Below are 15615 nucleotides of genomic sequence, written 5' to 3' on the forward strand. Positions count from 1 at the left end.
ATATGGGTGATCACAGATCAAGTTCCTTTTCTTGATTAAACGCTTTTTGGCCAAGTTACTAGAGAATTTAGATAAAAAATCAATTTTTGTTTAGAAATATGGGTAATCACAGATCGAGTTCCTTTTCTTGATTAAACGCTTATTGGCCAAGTTATTAGCGAATTTAGAAATTTTGAGTTTTTATATAAAAAATCGATTTTTGCTTAGAAATATGGGTGATCACAGATCGAGTTCCTTTTCTTGATGAAACGCTTATTGGCCAAGTTATTAGAGAATTTAGATATTTTTACTTTTTATATAAAAAATCGATTTTTGGTCAGAAATATGAGTGATCACAGATCGAGTTCCTTTTCTTGATTAAACGCTTATTGGCCAAGTTACTAGAGAATTTAGATATTTTGAGTTTTTATATAAAAAATCGATTTTTGTTTAGAAATATGGGTGATCACAGATCAAGTTCCTTTTCTTGATTAAACGCTTATTGGCCAAGTTTAGATATTTAGATATTTTGAGTTTTTATATAAAAAATCAATTTTTGGCTAGAAATATGGGTGATCTCAGATCGTGTTCCTTTTCTTGATTAAACGCTTATTGGCCAAGTTATTAGCGAATTTAGATATTTTGAGTTTTTATATAAAAAATCGATTTTTGTTTAGAAATATGGGTGATCACAGATCGAGCTCCTTTTCCTGATTAAACGCTTATTGGCCAAGTTATTAGAGAATTTAGATATTTTGAATTTTTATATAAAAAATCGATTTTTGTTTAGAAATATGGGTGATCACAAATCGAGTTCCTTTTCTTGATTAAACGCTTATTGGCCAAGTTATTAGCGAATTTAGATATTTTGAGTTTTTATATAAAAAATCGATTTCTTGTTAGAAATCGATTTCTTCAGTTTTTATATAAAAAATCGATTTTTGGCTAGAAATATTTTGCAGATATATTATAATTATCAATAATTAGTGGACAATTTCTATTATTGAAAAACTTTTGCGGATATGTATTATTAAAAATTAGTTAAATCGGTCCAGGCGTCCTGCGATTTTAGATATATCGAAAAAAAAGAACAGAGAGTGGTCAATTTTTCTTTTAATAAAAACTTAAATTGGATTACTATGATTATTTAAACAAACTCGATGTAGCCGTTTTCCGATTTTAGATAAATCGAAAAAAGTGGGCGTAGAAGTGGGCATTGTCAATTTTTCATTCCGTAAAAACCTAAGTTGGGCTATGATAAACATTTAAAAAATTGTCTAAATTGGCCGTTCTCTACTGATGCAATTACCAACGAACGACATTTGATTTTTATTTATATAGATTCTTTTAATATACGTAAATAGTTTACTTACTCGATTTGAATGTAGACGTACACTTACAAAAATTTTAATTATTAAAATCAAAAGTACGTACACTTTGTAAATTCTTGTGATGTTTTTCTATAGCGAACGAGTACTTTGAGTGGAAATTTAACATGTGTTTTGTTATTGTAACAAAAACAAAATACATGTAAAACGTCCACTCAAAACGCTCATTCGCTATAGAAAAATAGCACAAATATTCAAAACAAAAAATGAGTTGAGTGCAAAGCAATGGATTACTCATTGTGTGTGACAAATAGAGTCACCCATGCGGGGCTCTAGTCATAGAGAACATAGAGCAGAAACTCGAAAAAAACTCAAACAAAAAAAGTTTTGCATTTTTGGTGCACACAAAAAAAAAATCGAGGCTATATTAACTAAGCTTGCAAGTTAATTTGTTTTTATATGAAAACTAAAAACTAAGTTTTATTATCTATGCCAATAGGGAAATTCAAACTATACACTTTACCTAAAAACTATGTTAATATAACTATTGGAATTAGTAATTTGATGATTGGTATCTTCTTCGAAGTTTTTTTGTTTATTTTATTGTCAATTGAAAATATTTTTGATGCAAAAGGGTATGTATGAAATTATCTAAAATTTTAGTTATATTAACTAAGAAACTTTGCAAATGCCATTCTACCCTTGCTCTTAGTTAAATTTATACCATATTTTTAGGAAATATAACTTATGGATTTTTTTGTGTGTGACGATATGTATGTTTGAATATAAATTTTAATAAAATAAAATTTATTAAAAATTCTTTCAGCCTAAGGTGCTATATTTTCTTTTAGATTATACATATATAAAAACAATTAAACAGCTCTAATAATTTGCATTAGCTTTTCGTTTTAACGGTACACATTTTATTTCATTCATGTTGGCTACTTCTATTTAAAATGTTTAAACTTTTATTAACGGTTTGTATTTAATATTAAATGAAATTAAGCAGTTTAAGGCTGGCAACACTACAGTTGTTATAATAATAATCACAATTACACACTATTGTGAATTATTAAAACACATGTTGAATCAGCTGTCCGAAAATTTATAAAACAACAAAGAAAAAAGAAAAGGAAAAAACTACTGACTAAATAAAATTAATATCAATTGCTAGTGAATTTAATCAGAAAATGTCGAAACTGCAATGCGAACAAACGTTGCAAGGACACAAGGGTCGCATTTGGTGTGTATCATGGCATCCCAAGGGTAATGCAATTGCTTCATGTGGCGAAGATAAGACTATACGGATTTGGTCTATGACCGGCAACAATTGGTCAACGAAAACTATTCTCTCGGACGGACATAAAAGAACAATTAGAGAAGTAGCGTGGTCAAAATGTGGACAATATCTGGCATCAGCTAGTTTCGACGCCACCACCGCAATATGGTCGAAGACATCAGGTATAATACGCCACGCACAAATTAATTTAGGAAATAATAATAGCAATTATGTATGTATCTTTTAGGAGAGTTTGAATGCAATGCCACATTGGAAGGTCATGAAAATGAGGTAAAAAGTGCAAGTTGGTCAAATTCTGGGTCATTGCTGGCAACTTGTTCACGCGACAAATCAGTTTGGATTTGGGAGGTAACAGGGGATGATGAATTTGAGTGTGCCGCAGTTTTGAATGCTCACACCCAAGATGTAAAGCGCGTTATTTGGCATCCGACGAAAGAGGTGTTAGCTTCGTGTTCTTATGACAACACCATAAAAATGTATGCAGAAAATACATTAGACAACGACTGGGATTGCACAGCTACTTTGGCTGGCCACTCAAGCACCGTATGGGCCATAGACTTTGATGGTGAAGGTGATAGGCTGGTATCGGTAAGTGATGACCGAACCATGAAAATATGGCGTGCATATGCTCCTGGAAATCCTGAAGGTGTAGCTACACCTGATAATGAAACCGTATGGAAATGTGTCTGTACCATAGCTGGAGAACATTCACGCACAATTTATGATGTGTCTTGGTGTAAATTGACTGGCTTGATTGCAACTGCTTGCGGAGATGATTCTATAAGAATTTTTAAGGAAGATTTGGAAACATCTACGAAAAATGAACCTGTATTTGTATTGGCTGCATCACAAGATAAGGCCCATTTGCAAGATGTCAATAAAGTTTCATGGAATCCAGTTCATCCACATCAATTGCTCTCATGTAGTGATGATGGCACCATTAAAATGTGGAAATATACCGAATAGAAACAATTTTATTTTTGATGATTTGAAAAATTTATATACATAAATAATAATTTTTTACAAAATAAAGATTTAGTAAGAAAAAAACTGATATCATTTTCCTACAAAAGGTTCTTGTAATGTTGTATAAAGTTTTTTGGCTTTACGGGGTCCCAAACCAATAACCTGAGATAAACGATCTTCACTTGCATTGACGAGGTTCTCTAAGTTGCCAAAGTTCTGTAACAGTGTTACAGCATCTGTTTTATTTACCGGTTTTATATTTGTTAATGCGGATACCAACTGAAAAACAATACAATATAGATACTAATATACAATTACTGTTCATAATTTATACCTTTTGATGTGGATTAGATTCTACCCTTTCCATTATCAAATCTGGTCCTCGTTTCTCAAATAGTTTATAGGTTTCAATTATTTTACCAGCCTCCTCTGCATTCCACGCCAACATTAAGGTCAAATCTGCCAGCAAACTTATTCTAGTGAGACTTTTCAGAGCATTATGTGGCTCCGGAGTATCCACCTGAACCAATAACACCCTTAATTCATATTGTTTCCCCAATTCTTTCAAACGTTGGCATATATAATCTGGATTCAAATTGTGGTATTTTAATGATAAATATAAAATACACGTAGTTCTTCCAACAACATAGTCCGGTATGATGTCATCTCGAAATTCCAAAGGTGCATTTAATACGGATTTCAAAATTGGATTGCCTCTCTGCTTTGGGTGAACTAAGATACAATGTGGATTAGCAGCGCTATTTTTTGACTTTAACTCTGGATTCTTAGCACTATCTTCCTGTGATTTGACAGCTGTATTTGAACATGATGCATTGTGTAAAATTGTATTTGAAGACTCCAAACTTTTCCTTGGTACTTTTGCAGCTGTTGGTAAATCCATTGTGGCCAGAGCCAATTCAAAAGAATCTTCATGTTCATCATTCATTTTTGTATATTTTGAATGAATTTTAGTTGTCTACAAATTAAATCTAATTACAATGCCACCAGTTTGCTTGTAATTTCCTTGTTCATTTTCAAAACAAATGTTTTTGTTTACAAAATATATTTTGTTTATCTGCACTGTAAACATTGTTGCCAGATTTGAAGATTTTTAGTGCCAAAAAAATGCGATTTTCTACACGTAAAATGCTATACTAATTAACATTTATTTCATCTACTATTTGAAATTAAATTTATTAATTTAAAGCATAAAACTTTAGAAAAATTTTTAAAGGTCCCATTAAACAAAAATTGCGATTTCCTACACGTAAAATCCTATAAAAATTAACATTTATTTTATCTACTATTTGAAATTAAATTTATTAATTTAAAGCATAAAACCTTAGAAAATTTTTTAATGGTCCCATTAAACATCTATACAAATTGTGTATTTTTAAAATTTTGTTCAAATAAAATAATATTTTCTGCCTTTCAATTTCCGCGTTGTAATAGGGAACATTGACAGAAAACTCTTCTGTCAAAGAGCTAACTCAGTTGTAAAAAACCTAAGAGGTGAGAATGTATTACTAAAAAAAATTAAGTGAAAACAAAAACAACACTCGAATGTGTGATTATTTTGAGTAATTTCATGTGTTTGAGTTTTTTTCTAGTTTGCGATCTATGTGTATTTCTCTATGGTTCAGATCATAGAGAAATATACCCTGCAGGGAATGCCAATAGTAAACTTGTAGTGATTTACTAGTGACATTGTCAGTAGCACTACTACCATATGTACCCCAGCCAATGAAATCTTCTATTGGCATTTAACATCAGCTTGTCATTGAAAATCCACCAGTAAACTGTATCACTATTGACTAGGTAGTTACTTTCTATTACCTATTGACTACACAGCATAATAAAAAAACCAAACTATTGACTCGATCGTCGACAATGTCACCAAAAATGCACTAGAACTGTTGTCTCTAATGTATTTCTACTGACGCTTAAATGAAAGTTTGTCGATATTTTAACTAATACAATTGTCTATAGAGAAGTAGTATTTATAAATACTACTTCTCTATAGACAATATGTATACATAGAGAAATATGGTCCTAGGCTGGCTACAGGGTACATACAGACGAGACACTCCGAATTGTCGAACAAAAATACAACAAATCATATGTCAGAAACAACAACAAAATACATTGACTAGCATGTATTTTGTTGTTGCAAGAGTTAGGTTTTTGACAACAGACTTAGATTTACGCCTCGTCTCTTGGTACAGCGGGACAATATTGGAACAAAAATTAAAAAAAAATTAAAAAGTAATTACAAATACTTCAACTGATGTATTAATGCTTTCCTTTCAGATAATGTAAAAAATTTATGAATTTTGTATGCTTTTAAGCTTTTTCTGTACATATTTATGTGCAGTTCTTGTGCATATTTAAACTTATGTGCTGTTTGTATATAGCGAACGAGTGATTTGAATAGAAGTTTTACATGTATTTTGTTACAATAACAAAACACATGTTAAATTTCTACTCAAAGTACTCGTTTGCTATAGAAAAACAGCACATTAACTTCATAGACAAATATAAACCATTTACGTTAAGCTGGCCACACACGGATGATTTGTGAGTCCGATTTGTTCGTGTTTGACTAGTTAATGGGGCTGTGCGCGAACAAAATCACAAGTAATTGAAAATTTTCAATCACAAATCAGGCGAACAAATCATTCCGTGTGTGGCCAGCTTTATCTATGAAAATAGTTTTAATTTTGACGATTTTGAAAAGTAATTTAGACGATTTTTCGCCAAAATTTTACGACTTTGAATTCATCTGGCAACTATGGCTGTAAATGAAAACGAATTTTCCACTAGAAGAAGTTGCGGAAAATTTCTCTATTCGTTATCAGACAGACACAGACACTTGCCAAGAGGAAAAATTAGTGATGTTGTTTAGAGCAATTTAAATAAGAAAAATATGAATGGATTAATAGTATTTAATAGTGCCAACGATGTGGTGTATCAAAAACTAAATCTTAAGTTGCGAAATCATATTTATGAAAAGGCAGTTACACAGGGACTGTTACCTGAGGATTTGCTTAAGGATGGTGCAGCATCTCAGCAGGGAAATATCGACTCCAATGTATTGCTGCAGTTATTTAGTCCTCTGATAAATTCACAGAAAATAATGCATTGTCAGTTCGATAATTGCTACGCAGCTATACAATGTGAACATGAATTGAATTTAGTGTTTGGTGAAGTACTTGGTTTTCAATTTTTAAAAATTTCACAAGACCGATTGGAATACATGCAACGACAAATGGGCGTACTTATGTCTTTAGCTAAACACCTGCATGGCCCCAATTTGTTTGCAAGCGACGTACAAGAAGAATTGTTTTCTAAATGTATGGAATGCTACGAGGATGAGATTTGGGATCAAGACTTGATTTTACAGGTAGAGGCATTGCCACGGTTATTGATTAATACTGAGCTGAGAAGAGCGGTAAAAGGAAGTTTAGACAGAGCACTGGATTGTCTAAGAGACAGTGGCCATTCGAGGTGTCATACCTTATTGTTTGTTGGTGTTAAATTTGTTTCCATCAATTCTACCAAAAATGCCATGCAATTGAGTCCTTCAGATCTGCTTTTTCTAGCTTTGTTGATACGTTCATTACAAAAGGATTCAAGAGGCCTAAATAAAACTGTAGCCATATTTCTGCAAGGCCTCAGCCAGGATCCACACTCCGGGTGTGTCCCGTGCATCGCTCATTTAAACAAATTGAATAAGGGCGTGGTTCTTATACAGATTGTTGAATACGCTCCTTTACCGGTGGCCTGTAGTTTATATGACACGCTATTTGTATTGCAGAAAATAATTTCAATTCAAATGCAAGGAGATGCAGAGTCTTTGAAGCCAACATACGAATCATTGGAGTCATTCGTCAGGCAATCGATAGATGCCCTCAAGAAAGCCAAACTTAAAGGAGACGATTTGGAAAGTTGTCTGAAAAAATTTTCTTCAAAATGGGAAAATTTAAAGAAAATGTATAATGAATTTCTCAAGACGTATGAAAGAGATTTGATTGTACGTATCGAGTCGAATATTCCATCGTTCCAAGAAGATCTCAAACAATTATTTACAATGGCCTGTTGCGATTCATCAGCCATTAATTTCCAGCAATTACCCGAAGTAGCATCAGTGGTGGAAGGCAAACTTTTGGAATTTTCCGAGTTTCTAGCGGTCAAAGCCGAAAGGAATATATCCATAGAAGCCTATTTGGAAGATTTCCCAGGTCTTATACACTTCATCTACATAAATCGTTCTTCAGGACTGATGATTTCACCTGACCTGAAGTCCACCACTCCACTTATACCGAATGAAAGACTTTCGGAGATGTTGGAATTTTCTCGCCGACATTTGAAAAAAGGACACTCATCTGTGATGTGGAAGGATAAGTCTTTTAATTACGCCTACTTCCTCTGGTTCGAAGACCAAACGACTGGCTCTTCAAAATCTGTAGATCTTCAAAAACATTTCAATGCCTCACAACATTCCGTTAATGCATTCAAACCAAATTTTGAGCCCGGTTTGCTGGCTGGCGACTACTATCATCTACTGACAGAGGTGTGTTTTCCAAAGACACCAGCAAATAAAATAAAATGTTATGAATTGTATTGCGTACATTTAGGCCTAGTTACGGCCACATGTGCCGTTGAGCATTCCAGACGTTTGGTGGCAACAATTGCCGATGTAGTTGGTGATGACATTTTTTAATATTAACAAATAGACTAGATGTAATTTATAATATTAAATAAAGTGCAATAAAGTATGAAGTGAAAAATTAAATACAAAATATGTATTATTAAGACAGTAGTCATTCCATGATATATAATTTCAAAGGTTTACCAACGAATTGATACAAAACTGAAAAATTAAATTAATTCTGTTTAATAAATTCAATTCACTGCATTCATTAATTTTGTATTTTATTACAAAAATATTTAATTTAAACAGTAGTAGTATATTAACATGTTATGCTGCTTATACAATTAAAATGTAAAAAAGGTTCTAAAACATAGGTAGGTATTTCATTTTATAGGAAACGAACTTGACACTTTAAAAGTTAAAGTTTTAAAGCAGTTGAGGTTGGAAGAGTTTAGATTTTATGTACCCAGCATAGGTATAATGTACATAGTAATATTTTCTAGCACATATTCATACAATTTATGAATATTAAGTGTTTTTTCTTTTATTATTTTTTAAGTAATTGTTACAACAGATATTTATGCTTTGGTGAGCAACACTAACCTTATGCTTAATAAAACTCTGGCTTTTTCTTTAAAACGTAGATTTGTAAAAAAGTTCTACAAAATTACTATCATTTACTTTTTCCTTTGTTTTCATTTGACGTAGTTGATCTTATTAAATCGATAACAATAATGTGATTTTTAGCTTGAGGTTGACGCCACCAGCGACCCCATTTATGCTCTTGGCCAACTGCGGCATAAAGTTTGGTTCCATTTGAATTAAAAACTAAACTATTCACAAAACCTTCTACGGGTATTTTTAAAACTAATTTCAATTTGCGGTTATTTTCCGCGCACTGCCATAGTCGAATAAATCCATCAAATGAACCTAGAAAGAAAAATGAAGGGCTTTATGTAATCAAATTACTTATTAAAATTTCAACTGAAATCATACCAGAAGCTATTAAGTCAGTATTAACAACACACGCAATAGCTGTGATCCAATTTGGTTCTCCATTAGATTGTACACCATGTGTTAGGTTTTCAGTATACAGTGGTTTTTTCTTTAACGCTGTCCACAGTCCCAATGATCTGAAAGGAAAATAAATTGTGTTATTTTATTACTATTACTTCTGTATGATAAAAATTGCGACAAAAATACACTCTAAAAGATATATAAATATATATAAATTTCGGACCAACAAAACTCACCCATCAACACCCGAAGATATAAAGTTTTCATCATTGATGAATCTAACATTTTCTATGCTGCCATGATGTCCATTGTAAATCAATTGAGACTCTTCGGTAATCTTCCAAATTCTTAGAGTACAATCAGAACCGCCTGAGGTTATAGCACGTTCACGGGATAATGCATCTATACCGGTAATACCAGCCTGGTGGCCAAACCTAAAATTAATAAAAATGTTACACAATTTTCAGGTGCCATATACAATTTCTACTTACAGTGTTTCTATGTATGCCATTTCATCTAATGACCAAATCTTAACAGATCTGTCCCGGGATGCGGAATATAGTTCATGGGAGTCTTTACGAAACACCAAAGAAGTCACAACATCTCGATGGCCTTGAAAGGTTTTCAAATGTTTCATTTCTTTGGGGCACCAAATTTGTATAGTTTTGCCACCTTCAGCTAATGCTAGGAAACGAAAATCACTTGACAGACACATAGCTATAACGTGTGATCTTCGCTTAATGTCCACATTTGCATCTTCATTGTGTGCCTGTACATCGAATGATCCCTCAATACGACTAGTTTTTAAATTCCACTTTAAAACGAATTGAGTTTTGGCTCCCGTAAATAAATATTCGCCATCTGAGGATAGAGCCAGAGAACACATAGGCAAATGTTGCTTTTTATGTTTCAATTTAACAAGATTTTCTGAATCGTAACTTTCTATGGACGCCGCAATATTTCTGCGAAGCTTGCCAACACTGTCTAAATATTCTGTTTGCAGTCTGTGTGAAACCTGATCATGAAGTTCTCTTTCTTCATCTTTGTCAGCTTCTTGTTTTTGAATTTCTTCCAGGTATTGTTTAGCTAAACGAAGTCTTTTATCTTGAGGAGTTTCTTCCTCTGCTTCATCGGAAGAAAACACTAAATTGGGTGCTCCCTCTAAACCACTTTCGTATTCATCATCACTAGCAATTTCTTCATCGTCTTTTTGGGGTCTTTTCTTAGCGGGAGGATCATTGGATTTTACTTTATTTTTACCTTTGGCGCCAGCACCTGAAGATTGTCCAACTTGAAACTAAATGTAAAAAATAGAATTAGACAACAATATGAACATTTTGTGAATGTTTCAATCAGTCACCTTTCGTTTTTTACTGTTTTTCGCTTCTTTTTTCAAAAAGAATGATGACGACATCTTTTTTTATTTAGTTAAAATATATTTTAATATTTATTTATTACACTTTTTATACAAAATTTTTGAAAAAATAATGTTATTTAAATAAAAATGCCTTCAAAAAAATATGTTGAAAGAAATTCTCCGTTAAAATACACGTGAATATATTTTGACAGTTGTTCGTTGCTCTCAAACACAGTTGTACTCTCTTCAGTGTAGTTAATGTTGTTATATTCTTGTCAAATTCAGCGATTTTTAAACCAATATAGCGGAGAAAAAGTATTTTAGATATTAATCAAGGCGAATTCATACAAGGTGGAATCAGTCAACCAGCTGATTACTTTTTGGTTTGATTCTAGCATCTGTCAAAGCTTGTTTTAATATTTCAGTATCTACATATTCTATGCTTACTAACAAAATATTTAAATTTTACATAAATAAATAAAGCTTTCACTATGTAATTATCTACTCAATATTAAGTTTAATATATGTTTTCAATTTTTCATTTCTGTTTTTTGTCTATGACATCTTGTATGAATTCGCCTTGCTACCAAGGACATAAATGCGTACCGGCGAATATTTTTTATATGTGTAGTTTGACATTATCGTGTGCTATTTCTATAATCAGCAGTGCTCCCGATTCGCTATTTTTTGGGGAAAAAAGTACTTTTATTCTTTTTAAGTTATTTAAAAAATTTCTAAGAGGATGTATAATGAATTTGTACTTTTTGAAAAGCTAACTTTACATCAAATATTTTAAATGAAAAAAAATTATAATTTTTGACACCGAAAATTCAACTTTAGAGCAAAAATTCTCAAATCTCATAGTCGATATCAAATTATAATAATCTATTTTAGATGGCCCAATATGTTCTTAATTATCTTGTAAAGGGTTCCGATAAATCCCATTTTTGGAATTTTTCAATACTTTTTTAGGAATTGCGGGATTCCTGATTACAAATTTCAAAATTTGTTTTCATAAAAAAATCGATTTAAGTGTAAAATTTCATTATAAAATATTCATAAATGAAAATTTTATTTCAATTTGAAAAATTTGTATCTATGCCAAAACTCATTAAAAAGTATTTTTTGTCATATATTTCAAAAAAGTATTCCATGAATTTGTTAATTGTCAAAAGTTATATACATTATTGGAGAGTAGACAAAATCCTCTATCCATTGATATATAACATGTATTTTTATTTTATGTTTTTTACGTGGCAAATTAATTAGGGAAAACTTAACAACTCGCAGATAATCGTGGTGGTGTCATGAGGTCCAAATTCAAAACTTAAACTCGACAACACTTCCTCTTTGCGCATGTGAAATTTCGTTTAAATTGGACTAAGAGTTTAGAAGTTTTAGATTTCCCTCTTTTTTTCTCATACCACTGTAACCTATTATTTTCAATAACCTAGCTTATTGGCCATAATCGGTTATAAATAATAATAAATTTTTAATATTCTTGAATTATTTTTTTTTTTAATTTTAAAAATTAGCCCATTTTCCAAACGTAGTCCAAACGTAATTTGTAATAAAACCATATTTGACATTGAGATAAAATACGGATTTTTTTAAATTTTTTTTAAATACAATTTTTAGATCAGGGTTGCTTTTGTATGTAAAAAAACAAAAAACGCTAACAGCTGTTAAAATTGTATTTCATATGGCTCAAGGCGAATTCATATAAAGTGTAATCAGTCAAACAAAAATTTCTTTTTTCGCTTGTTTTTTTCATGTCGATGCTGGTTTTTATAATTCAATATATACATATTCTAAGCTTATTAACAAAATATTTATTTTTTACATAAATATTTTAAACCGCCACTATTCAATTATTCACACTATTTCCTTGCAAAATACTGATGTATTTTCATTCAATTTTATCTTCGTGAAGCTTATCATCTAAACTAAGGTGTCATCGGGAGCACAGCTGATTATAGAAATAGTATGCGATATTGTCAAACTACACATACATAAACAAATTTTGAATTCGCCTGTATTTATTTGATACCTTATAAGTGAGACAATGGCCTTAATGTAAAAAGATACATACATCCTGAAAGGAGAGTCTTATTCTTAGTAATCTAAACTAAAAACCGTTTTAAATTTCTAAAATGATCTGAAAATATATTGGTAATTTTCTAATAAACAACATTGTCTCTTACTTTTGCACAGCAGTGTAAGCGAAAATCACACATGAGTGGCATCACAGATAACGCTTCCTGCTCCTCTCAATTGCATATCAACTATGTATTTCCTTTTAACAAATTTAAGTTATTTACGCATACGCATACACATACTACATACTCTCTTTTTCTTATAAAGAGCTTTTATTGCAACCACTGACGTTTTATGTCAGTGTTATTAGTTTACGCGCAATTTTCACACGGTTCGGATGTTTAGTAGAAATGACTAAGAAAATGTATTCTTTTCATAGAAATAATATACGAAATTTAAATATGTTTTCATAAAAATATAATAAAAGTGTTGCTCTGTGTATTCTGTGTTGTGTCTAAAATTGTCTTGAAAAATGGAATAGAATATAAAGAAAAGTGTGTAAAAATTTGATAGAATTGTGTTTAGGTTCGGTGCGCCGGTTTCTGTTTCCTTTTTATATGACCGTTCGTAACGCTTCTACAAAGTGTGTATGTGTTAGTATAGTGTTAAGTTAAACTGTTAACCAAGGTATATTAATATACCTTGATATTAACAAAACAAAAGAGCTGAGACAATTATGTTAAAGAAAAAATCAAGTTGTTCAAAACAAAAACAGTTTTGGTATTGTTTTTGTTGTTGTTGTAAAAAGTAGAAAAAGAGAAATAAATGAGTGTAATCTCCTAAGATATAAACGGAAATGGAAGTGATAAATAAGTAAGTACATTTTTATTGTTCTCCTTTTAGGATGAAATTAATTTTGATGTTTATTTTGTTAATTCCTTATTGAATCACTACTTGTCTTCGTCATTCAAAGTTTGTATGAACGTTCTACGGGTATCATAATTTTTTTGAAGGTTTTTGCTTAAATAAAAATAATGGCTTTTACGAAAATTTTCACTCCTTGTGGTTTACGCACCTAAAGAGTCGCATTTTGAGCTCATTTTTCTGTAGAGAAAAAATGGTTGAAATATTGCTGATTTCACCAGTCGATTCTGCAGCAAAAATGAATACAATGGTCGTTTTTTGAGCCCTTAAAAAAGTTCCAAAAACCTACAACGATTAGAAGAAATTCGCGATTTACGCGTATTATAAGTATATATTACGGATATTATAAGCCCATTTTTGATAAAAGATTTGAATTTAGGATATACATATGTATTTATTAACCACTGCATATTTAATGTTGTTAACAATTGCCAATAATTTATAGGGAAGTTATTATTAAGTTATTAAGCTAAATATTAAAAAAAATCAATTAATTTAGCTATTTTGCTAAAAAATTTAGCATTTGAGAATTATAACAGTGATTTTATTGTGAAAAATGGAAAAGAAATTACGATCATATCGCAATAATAAATCTGAATCTTCTAAATTACTGGTCCGATTGAAAATGATGTATAAATGAATCGTAGTGGATGACTTAGACTTTGTGACCACTCTGTTAAAATACAAGGTGATTGACAAATGATCAAAGTCAAAATTTGGAAATGATTGGGAAAATGGTTTGGAAATTTTTACAAAAATGGAGTTTAATGGATTTTAGTATTTGTGAAAGATTTTTTAAAAATTTTGATAAGAACTGGTTTCAAAAATTACTAATAAGAAAATTTTAAATCGATATTGACATGTACCCTAATTCTAGAAATAGTCGAAAATATTAATTTGTTTTAAAAAATCTAAGTTTATAATCACATCTAGTTTTTAATATTGTTGTACTAATTATAATATACATTAAAAAAATTCACGTCTAGTTTTTAATATTTTGTTCAAATTTTAGTGAACATATTTATTGGAATTAATATGACAGTTCCTCCTCTAAAAAACGATCTTGTTTGCCTATATCCCAATTACCAAGTCATGTACGCTTTTGAAATTCGGACCGATAATGGGTCATTTTAGGGTAACATATTTCTAATCCGATTTTTTTAAAAAGTCATGTACATAGATAATATGTGTATTTAATGAAAGAACTATCCTGCGATATACATATTGTTACGTTTTAACCTTTTCAAAACGCTGGTTTATTTCCTTTAAATAAACCGGATACTTTTGATTGCAAATAAAAGCCGTTTAGTAGTTTGAAAATTGTAACAACTCTTTATTTCTTTAAAATGTACAACAACAACAGAATTAAATAGCCACTCAATGTTTTTAATACACGTTTATAAATTCTCAGAATTACAGACACAATTTATAATGTACACGAATTTACTTGAAAAACACAACACACTTTAAGGCACTTAGATGATGTTTATTCGAAAAGCGTCTCTGATAAACTCACTCACGACTGCAACCTCTGCCACTATTTATAACACTGCATTACCATCTAGAAAGCTCTTTAACTGTCTAGACTCTAGAGGTTTCTAATACATACGCCATCTGTGGTGTACTTTCTACAATGTTCTTTAACTGAATACTCGAATTCGAATACAGCGTTGCCAACTTACGATCAAATCAACTGAAAGCTCCCATCCAATAATGCCCACAGATATGTTACAGTTTTACAGCACTGTTATTTGAAAGCATTATGCTACTTTTAAATCAGCCGTTAAATTCGTTATATTTGAATTCAAGTACAATTTCGTAACAATATATATAACGGAATAGATCAGCGTGGATCCACAATGGGAAAATTTCGTGAAGTTAATGATGGAGGATTTTATAAATTTCACCATTTTTTTTAACCCTAGAATGATAATCTTATTCATGCGTAAAATTTACGCATGCGTTTTGGAAAGCGAAATTTTGACATTTTGTTGAGTAATTTAAAATAAACTAATGTTGATTACTTTTTTCAATACAGTTGAATATGTTTATA

The 15615-nt window shown here is 31.0% G+C and overlaps 4 protein-coding genes across 4 annotated transcripts; 2 read left to right on the plus strand and 2 right to left on the minus strand.

Moving 5' to 3' along the window:
• The first annotated feature begins 2444 nt into the window (after window positions 1-2444).
• Window positions 2445-3657, plus strand: Ciao1 (cytosolic iron-sulfur assembly component 1). The gene is made up of 2 exons (XM_065507892.1): window positions 2445-2768; window positions 2834-3657. Exons 1-2 carry the CDS (start codon window positions 2498-2500, stop codon window positions 3571-3573), a joined length of 1011 nt encoding a protein of 336 aa, XP_065363964.1. The 5' UTR covers window positions 2445-2497; the 3' UTR covers window positions 3574-3657.
• Window positions 3564-4607, minus strand: Ercc1 (DNA excision repair protein Ercc1). The gene is made up of 2 exons (XM_065507893.1): window positions 3908-4607; window positions 3564-3852 (listed from the first exon to the last, which is right to left on the minus strand). Exons 1-2 carry the CDS (start codon window positions 4517-4519, stop codon window positions 3664-3666), a joined length of 801 nt encoding a protein of 266 aa, XP_065363965.1. The 5' UTR covers window positions 4520-4607; the 3' UTR covers window positions 3564-3663.
• Window positions 4608-6403: 1796 nt separating this feature from the next.
• On the plus strand, window positions 6404-8375 carry HPS1 (Hermansky-Pudlak syndrome 1 protein). The gene has a single exon (XM_065508572.1). The coding sequence runs from the start codon at window positions 6500-6502 to the stop codon at window positions 8294-8296; it is 1797 nt and encodes a 598-aa protein (XP_065364644.1). The 5' UTR covers window positions 6404-6499; the 3' UTR covers window positions 8297-8375.
• Window positions 8376-8586: 211 nt separating this feature from the next.
• Window positions 8587-10737, minus strand: U3-55K (U3 small nuclear riboprotein factor 55K). Its single transcript, XM_065507779.1, has 5 exons — window positions 10605-10737; window positions 9736-10541; window positions 9481-9678; window positions 9224-9360; window positions 8587-9157 (listed from the first exon to the last, which is right to left on the minus strand). Exons 1-5 carry the CDS (start codon window positions 10656-10658, stop codon window positions 8901-8903), a joined length of 1452 nt encoding a protein of 483 aa, XP_065363851.1. The 5' UTR covers window positions 10659-10737; the 3' UTR covers window positions 8587-8900.
• Between the last annotated feature and the right edge of the window lie 4878 nt (window positions 10738-15615).

The sequence above is a fragment of the Calliphora vicina genome, chromosome 4 (assembly GCF_958450345.1).
Source record: "Calliphora vicina chromosome 4, idCalVici1.1, whole genome shotgun sequence".
Taxonomy (NCBI): domain Eukaryota; kingdom Metazoa; phylum Arthropoda; class Insecta; order Diptera; family Calliphoridae; genus Calliphora; species Calliphora vicina.

Bases quoted from the DNA above. Each gene is read 5' to 3' on its own strand.
- HPS1 (XM_065508572.1), top strand. From the start codon at position 6,500: ATGAATGGATTAATAGTATTTAATAGTGCCAACGATGTGGTGTATCAA.
- Ercc1 (XM_065507893.1), bottom strand. From the start codon at position 4,519: ATGAATGATGAACATGAAGATTCTTTTGAATTGGCTCTGGCCACAATG. The intron at 3,853-3,907 runs GTATAAATTATG...ATTGTTTTTCAG, and splicing joins AATCTAATCCACATCAAAAG to TTGGTATCCGCATTAACAAA.
- U3-55K (XM_065507779.1), bottom strand. From the start codon at position 10,658: ATGTCGTCATCATTCTTTTTGAAAAAAGAAGCGAAAAACAGTAAAAAA. The intron at 10,542-10,604 runs GTGACTGATTGA...TTTTACATTTAG, and splicing joins AAAACAGTAAAAAACGAAAG to TTTCAAGTTGGACAATCTTC. The intron at 9,679-9,735 runs GTAAGTAGAAAT...TATTAATTTTAG, and splicing joins ATGGCATACATAGAAACACT to GTTTGGCCACCAGGCTGGTA.
- Ciao1 (XM_065507892.1), top strand. From the start codon at position 2,498: ATGTCGAAACTGCAATGCGAACAAACGTTGCAAGGACACAAGGGTCGC. The intron at 2,769-2,833 runs GTATAATACGCC...TGTATCTTTTAG, and splicing joins AATATGGTCGAAGACATCAG to GAGAGTTTGAATGCAATGCC.